General features: G+C 42.4%; 1 protein-coding gene across 1 annotated transcript; it reads left to right on the top strand.

Moving 5' to 3' along the window:
• Positions 1–4,523: 4,523 nt before the first annotated feature.
• Positions 4,524–5,116, top strand: LOC117591623. Its single transcript, XM_034284936.1, has 2 exons — positions 4,524–4,588; positions 4,666–5,116. Exons 1-2 carry the CDS (start codon positions 4,586–4,588, stop codon positions 5,017–5,019), a joined length of 357 nt encoding a protein of 118 aa, XP_034140827.1. The 5' UTR covers positions 4,524–4,585; the 3' UTR covers positions 5,020–5,116.
• Positions 5,117–8,257: the final 3,141 nt, after the last annotated feature.

Here is an 8,257-nt window from a genome sequence, read left to right as displayed (position 1 = left end):
GCATCCAGATCGACGAGATGTTGAATGGCCAAGAGTTCGCACAACAACGTAGAGCCTTGATCAGGGTCTGGCTGTATGTGCGCTCGATCTTCAGATTTAAAGGCATCAGGATAGCCGTTATGCTGAGTCGATCAAGGACTGGTTCGACTGGGAGTGGGTCGATTTTCACTTGAGTTCCATAGTTGTTAAGAAGGTTTGGGGGTCGCTGAAGCTCTGGAAATTCGTGCGAGATAACAGCATTTTTATCGGCGTCAGCTCGGGTCAGACTTCGCGACCCTGGAGGTCGGCCACGACCACGACGGGCCGGTGTCACGGGCGTGAACTGTTTGCCATGGTGCCGATTCGGATGTAGATTGGGAACGGCCTCAAATGAAGGCAGTGGATCGTCTGCCTTTGGCTGATTTCCATTCTTGATTTCCACCTTGGTATTCATTGGAATGACAGCCTTTTCCTGGCGCGGGGTCTTCGGCAATGGAGAGGTTTTTGAAATGGCTGCCTTCCGCGGACGCCTGGTCTTGGCCTCAGCCCTACACTCATTGTGCAATTCCTGCTGCATTTTCGCCATGCGCAGCCAAAAGCACTCGCACAGGTTGACAGCAGCTTTAAACACGGGCGAGTCCGGACTGTTGTAGACTCTGCAGTTTTCGAAAATCAATAGAATGTCTTCCAGGACGTCTGCACCGCCCCAGTAGTATGTGTACTCAAATCTTTTCTTGATTGTGTTCAAGTCCATGGGGTTTGCGATTTTTTCGTGGTAGTCCCTGATCTTCAGCTTCACAGCATCGACAGGATGGCGAAAGTGCAGCGAGGAAGGGTTGCGCGACAACGCATTCACAGCGGTTCTCAGTTTTAACAAGAAATTGGTTACCCTTCCCTTACGATTGGGTGGCGGCATCACCGGGGGCTGCACAATTCCATTTACCGGCTGCACTCTGGGCTCGCACCGTGGCGGCCGCTGCTCCCCTGGGTGCCGGTTTTCGAGCACGCTTAAAGCTTTCTCAAAGTCCTCACGACGCCTATCATCCATTGTCTGAGAATAGAGATTTCAATTAGATTTTGGACCGGCCAAATGGCTGTGGCAAGTGCCACAGGTAGACTTATCGTAGACTGTTCGAATTGACACATTCTATTAACCGAAAAACTTAATTGTAGAGCGTACTTACATTCCTTTTCTTCTCGCTGGTGGTTTAATTAAACCTTTTATTCAGATGCTTTTTTTTTGACAAGCATCTGAAAAGTGTTAGGGATGGCTGATAAAAAGTAAGCACATCGATACACGCATTGTGTGCTATCGATATTCAGTGTTGAGCAATGCCAATAATATGGCAAATGAAAATGGGCTCTCTCGATATGAGCCAAAGCAATGTAACGGGCACAACCATTTAAGGTATATTATATACTTTTCAGGATATTTTGATCACGAAATTGGGTTCATTGTATATTTACGGTATATCGGTATGGTATAATGGTATATTTAATGAATTTCATTGGCCTATTAAATTCCATTTTTAAAGTACCTGCGAACGAATTGGAACGCTTATTGCTGATTGATCTAAAGATCAATCTTTAGATCTTTAGAGGATCTAACTGATGGGCGGACAAGAGAGTGAGTGTCAGGAGGAGTCAGAGATGTGTCTGAATTATAATGTCCTTTTATTCTGCTACTCTTCTGCTACTACTACTATTCTGCCACACCTTTCCAATGGTCCAGTCATCCGTCACCTCCGCACGGGCGAATTTTGTGGCAGCCATCGATAGGCGGACCACCATGGAAGCACGGATCACCACCCCCGGGACCAGCACAGCATCCTCTGAGATCTCTCAGGTCCGCCGAGACCAATGGCAGAACTTGTGGGCAAAGGTGGATGCAGAGTTTGAGTCCTGTTCGGTGGCAATGATGGAAGAGGCTTGGGAAGATCAAATATGACCAAAATATGAGGGCTATGAGCAGTGCAGAAATAATAGACTGTTAGATCTCATCTTTGTCAGCAATGCCTCTCGTACAACGGTTTTAAGAGGCAATCCGATATCTTTTCCCGAAGATTCGCATCAGCCCAATTTATCTATATTTTTGGAGGTCTCTATTACTAACACCATTTTACCTTCAAAAAGTCGTATATAGTGTTTTCGCAAAACTAATTTTATCGATCTTTGTCTACATCTCTCGCAAGTTGATTGGTCCTTTCTTTAGGATTAGGTCCTCATAACATATAGAGCCTACTGTCAATATGTTTTACGAAACATTATACTCTGCCCTCGATACCCACGTCCCTGAAGTCACCGTATTTGTTTCCTCTAAGCCTCCGTGCTATTCCAAGTATCTGTCTTACCTAAAAAATAACGAGAAGGGACGTGTGAGATGCTTCTTACGCGTCACAACTTTTATACCCGGCACTCAGTACTACTTCTGCACCTTAGCGGTGCGTTTTCAAATTTAACATATTTTCTTCATCTGTCATATACATCTACAACACTACTCACACCAACACGCTCCGTTAGCTCGCCGCCCTCCCTAGACCCACACACTGCAGACTCGCCGCAGAGGCAGTGCCCGCACACAAAAAAAAACAAAGTCGGAAGAGGCAGGGGCCGATTGAAGCAGAAGCAGAGGGTGAATAAGAGAATGTAAAAAGAACAACAAAAGCTGCGGGACTGGGTGGGTTTAACCACTGCAAATTAATATCTTCATTCTGGCTATAATAATGATCCAATCGGAACCCAATTTGATGATCTGATAGATATGGCCATTCTCTACGGAATGGCGTTTTTAGTTTTCCTTTGTCTTAAAAATTGTAGATTTGGGAAGTTTTCGCCCTTTTGCGGGGTCGGAAAAGGGCGTGGTTAATTTCTGAAGTACACTTGTAACAGTGTGAGCATACAGAAGTCTGGATGCAAAATTTGGTAGCTCTAGCTTTTATGGTCTCTGAGATCCAGGCGCTTAACAAGACGGACAGACGGACGGACAGACAGACATGGCTCAGTCGACTCGTCTATTGTTGCTGATCAAGAATATATATACTTTATGGGATCGGAAACGTTTCCTTCTGTGTGTTACATACATTCACTTTGTGCACAAATACAATATACCCTATTGACTCTTCGAGTACCGGGTATACAAAATCTCGGCTCTACAAAAAGTACTAGATAACTGGTTCTTGGTCTTTGGTTCTTTCGCTCTCAATTTCTTACGGTCAATACGAAATGTTATAACGTATATCTTTTCCAATGTGGCACAAATTTCCGTAGTAATCCCAAAAAATTATTTTCGTTCGTCAACTCAAAATGCAAGTCTAAGGCGTTCCGTTCTTCCCTTCACTTACAGTCTAAAACAGAAACTTCAGATCAAGGAATTCAAATTTATTTGCCACCTTCTTTCAATCGACGTACTCCTTGGATACTTATGACTCCTCCACCCCTTATCCATACTATCTACCTCATGTTAAAAACGTGTTTCTTCCCTTCCTTGAAGAAAGTGCTGTCTTCGAATGGCTTTCATCAATTGACATCTGTTTCTCTGCGGGTCCAGATAAAGTTCCGAGCTGTATTTTAAAATATTGCGCTAAAGCCCTATCTCATCCTTTGACCTTCTTATTTAATTTATCCCTGGCCTTGACCTTGATGAATTAAGCATTTGGTGTTCGAATAACCTCCTTTTCTTGAACCATTCCAAGAGCAAATATATGACTTTTTACCGCCGTGCCCCACATTTTGTCTCCTATTCTCTAGGACACCATGCTCTGGATCGAATCTCCACATCAAATGACTTAGGAGTCCTATTCGATCACAAGCTATGTTTTAATAGCCATATTGCTTCAACTGTTAACAAAGCTAAGGGAGTTTTTGCGTTTATTAAGCGTTGGTCAAAAGAGTTTGACGATCCATATATAACTAAAACACTGTACGTCTCGTTGGTTCGCCCGATATTGGAGTATTGTTCTTGTGTGTGGAGTCCACAATACAAGAAGCAACAAATAATTATTGAATCCGATCAAAAACAATTTTTAATATTCGCCCTTAGAAATCTAAACTGGGACTCTAAGAGACTCCTTCCACCATACCTATCTAGGCTAAAACTACTGAACCTACCCTCTTTACACCATCGCAGAATTTGCAGATAATTGTTAATTAAAATAAATAAAAAGCTGCCTCATTGACCAAATTTACAGCTTCTTCCGCTTTACTCCTTCCTTTCGACCTTAGCTACCTTTCCAATTCGGTTATTACACTTTAAATTCAGAAATCATAGCTAAAAGCCCTACGTGATTGTTCATTCTCTTTGCTAGGGATGGAAAGGATTTATCCGTCTAGTTTTTAGCAAGTGTTGAAGCCATTCCCCATTCGATGTGTTCTAGTGTTGGAAAAGCTTACATCGTGTTTTGTTTTGTGTTGAGTTGCCTTGGAAGCGAATCGTTGCTTTCGCATCTCTAGGACATAATGACAGAGGCATATTTTTTTGAGTGCTTAATCGAAAATTTGCAAGATGTGAAAAAAGATTCGGTCTCTAAAAATACGAGAAAGTTTATTCTGAATAACTTGATTCTGCAATCAACTCTAATAAAATCAATAACATCAATCTTCTTAAGCAATGGTAAGACTACACCTTTTTTGTGAGTACATTTAAATTTAATATGTGTCCCCCACGATACCCCGTCGTTACATGTGTAGGCTCCTACAACCGGTACATACACCAATAAAATTCACTATGTCAAAAAGCAGATCCTCGAAAAGGTAACAATGAAGCAATATGCACAAGTTTTTATGCTGCCCATGGACAGAAGAAACCGAGATATTGCGGGACTCAAAAATCCCATGGACCTGGGCACAATCATTATTCGTGTGCAGAAACGGCGCTATCGAAATGTAGATGAACTGATTTTCGATCTCAAACTTGTCTATCAGAATTGGCTTTCGTTGAAGAGGGAAAGTGCAATCCTGTGCCGGCCTGGCAATCAAGTTGCAAAAATTCGTGGAGAACAAGGTGTCGAAAATGCCAGAGGGCCAGGAGTTGGAGATCAATAAGGATTCCAAGATGACGGTCAAGTCCCTCCAAAATTTTCCCTGGCGGCAGTTAAATAGCACAGAGCCGACTCCAACAGAGCCTATGAACATCCTACGGATGTTTAGACAGAGCCCTATGAAGAGGATGATTCATTGCGGATAATCACACAAATTCTGAGCAAAACGCAGCTGATGCACTACCTTCAGCCACCCGATATAAGTATCTATGTTGATACTCTTGGTGACTGCAGCAATGAATGCAACTGTCAGTTGTGGGACAGCAACGTGGATGATTTGACATCGCATGAGCTGCAGACTGTCATGCATATAGCGTTGCAACATAATGTGCCAGTCACTATGAAAAAAGGCAGAATGGACTTAAGCATAACGAAATTCTCCCCCAAAGTTATATCCATATTAAATGAGGCTCTCCTTCAACGCAGACGCAACGATTCTGTATTGCTGCAACTTATGACAGCTGATGAACGGCAGGTTATGACGGAATATTTGGAAAACAGGTTGCTCAGACTCAACACCCTCTTGAACATATCAAATCGTACGAGTACTTTAAGGAGACATGCCACTATCAGTAACAGTCAGGATCTGGAACACTCCGGAACGGTTATCTGATGACGAAAAGGAGGAAAAGGGAGGAGGAAAGCATGTTAAAAAAGGACAGACCTAAAAGAAATCGTAAAGGATGGAAGAACAGGCGAAACAAATAGAAAATTACTAACAAGTTAATACATACATATATATGTGCATATATGCATATTAAATATTCAAAAATAATTGCAATGTCCGATCGACACGTACACAACCCACCCCAATAAAAATTAAATTCGTCGTTTATTTCTTGCGGTTCAAGATTGTGTCTTTTGTGTGTTTCTCTATTCTGTGTGAGTTCTGCAGATTTCCAAAATAACCATGAACATGATAATACTATTCGGACTCCTGTCTGGACTCGGCAAAACTGTTAAAGACACTTCTCTGGCTCCTCTCTGACACTCACTCTCTGGTCCGCCCATCAGTTAGATCCTCTAAATATCTCGAAGCATCTGCGGGCTGGTTGCCCATTTTTGGTGTTCTTTTGGGTCCTTTTCTTTNTCCTTCAACGCAGACGCAACGATTCTGTATTGCTGCAACTTATGACAGATGATGAACGGCAGGTTATGACGGAATATTTGGAAAACAGGTTGCTCAGACTCAACACCCTCTTGAACATATCAAATCGTACGAGTACTTTAAGGAGACATGCCACTATCAGTAACAGTCAGGATCTGGAACACTCCGGAACGGTTATCTGATGACGAAAAGGAGGAAAAGGGAGGAGGAAAGCATGTTAAAAAAGGACAGACCTAAAAGAAATCGTAAAGGATGGAAGAACAGGCGAAACAAATAGAAAATTACTAACAAGTTAATACATACATATATATGTGCATATATGCATATTAAATATTAAAAAATAATTGCAATGTCCGATCGACACGTACACAACCCACCCCAATAACAATTAAATTCGTCGTTTATTTCTTGTGGTTTAAGATTGTGTCTTTTGTGTGTTTCTCTATTCTGTGTGAGTTCTGCAGATTTTCAAAATAACCATGAACATGATAATACTATTCGGACTCCTCTCTGACACTCACTCTCTGGTCCGCCCATCAGTTAGATCCTCTAAAGATCTCGAAGCATCTGCGGGCTGGTTGCCCATTTTTGGTGTTCTGTTGGGTCATTTTCTTATCCGTTTGCACGTTGGTAATGTCTTTCAGTGGCTCTCGTTTCATTCTTGGAGTTTGTTCTCTGTTCTTTGTATATTGTATTTCTGTCTTGAACTGTACAGTTTTTAGAGTGAGTGAGAGACAAGTTAGTCAGTCTGGTGAGTCCTTGTTCAAGGCATACTATAAGGAATCCTTAAAGATGGAAAAGAGGCTTCGCAATGGAAGCTTTATCTCTTCCAGCAATAGAAAAAAAGAAGAACGAGAAGGGACGTGTGAGACGCTTCTTTCGCGTCACAACTTTTATACCCGGCACTCAGTACTACATCTGCACCTTAGCGGTTATTTGTCAAATTTTACTTTTTTTCTTCATCTGTCATCTACATCTACAACACTTCTCATAACATCACGCTCCTTTAGCTCACCCCCTCCCCATGATCCACACACTGCAGAGGCAGAGGCCGCACACTGGGCGAAGCAGAGTGTGAATGAGAGAATGTGCAAAAAACAAATAAAAGTTGAGGGACTGGGTGGGTTTAGAAACTGCAAAATTTTTACTTCATTCTGGCTTTAATAATGATCCAATCGGATACCAATGGTGATCTGATAGATATGGATTCATATCTATATATATCTATATATCTGATAGATATCATTCACTACGGAATGGCATTTTTAGAGTTCTTTTATCTTAAAAATTTTAGTTTTGGGAGTTTTTCGCTCTTTAGCGGGGTCGGAAGGAGACGGGGCCCTTTTTTTTCATACACATGTAACAGTGTGAGCATACAGAAGTCAAAATGCAAAATTTGGTGGCTCTAGCTTTTATAGTCTCTGAGATCCAGGCGCTCAACAAGATGGACGGACAGACATACGGACCGACAGACATGTTGCAAGCGACTCGGCTATTGATTCTGATCAAGATATATATACTTTATGGGGTCGGAAACGTCTCCTTCTGTGTGTTACATACATTCACTTTGTGCACAAATTGTGCACACCCTATTTACTCTTCGAGTACCTACTACTCGAGTACCGGGCATAAAAACAATCGCCAGCAAGTGGATCAGTTGGTCAGGCGGCCAGTGGCCCCGGAAACCCTGTCGCAACCCTATCGATAGAAAGCACGCAGTGAGTACTTCACAACAACCACGCTAGATGGCGCCTTGTGTTCTTTATTCAAATTTCTGTTACAAACCAATAGGAATGATTTCTGTTTGCTTTCTTGGATAATTCAAGTTATTTAAGGAGTTCCTCTTTTTGAGATGGTGTCATGGCGTCCAATTTCAAACGAACCGCTTCGTGAGCCGTCGCCTTTACGTGAGCCATGCGTCCTTCATAATCAGGAATAATTTCCACGACCTTTTCGAAGGTCCTCTGTGTCGCTGTGCGGATCGATGGGCATTCGGTGAAGCAGGACATTGCGTTCTGCAGCATTCGGTGTAACTTAGTCAGAAACCAGTCCCAGCCCTTAAACTGCTCGCCCGCCAGCATCTTCTCCAGTATGTCCCAATCCAGAGGCTCATCATGGAAGTCATTATCTAGAT

The sequence above is a fragment of the Drosophila guanche genome, unplaced genomic scaffold, assembly GCF_900245975.1.
Source record: "Drosophila guanche unplaced genomic scaffold, DGUA_6, whole genome shotgun sequence".
Lineage (NCBI taxonomy): Eukaryota > Metazoa > Arthropoda > Insecta > Diptera > Drosophilidae > Drosophila > Drosophila guanche.
This window is presented reverse-complemented; position numbering and strand designations above follow the sequence as displayed.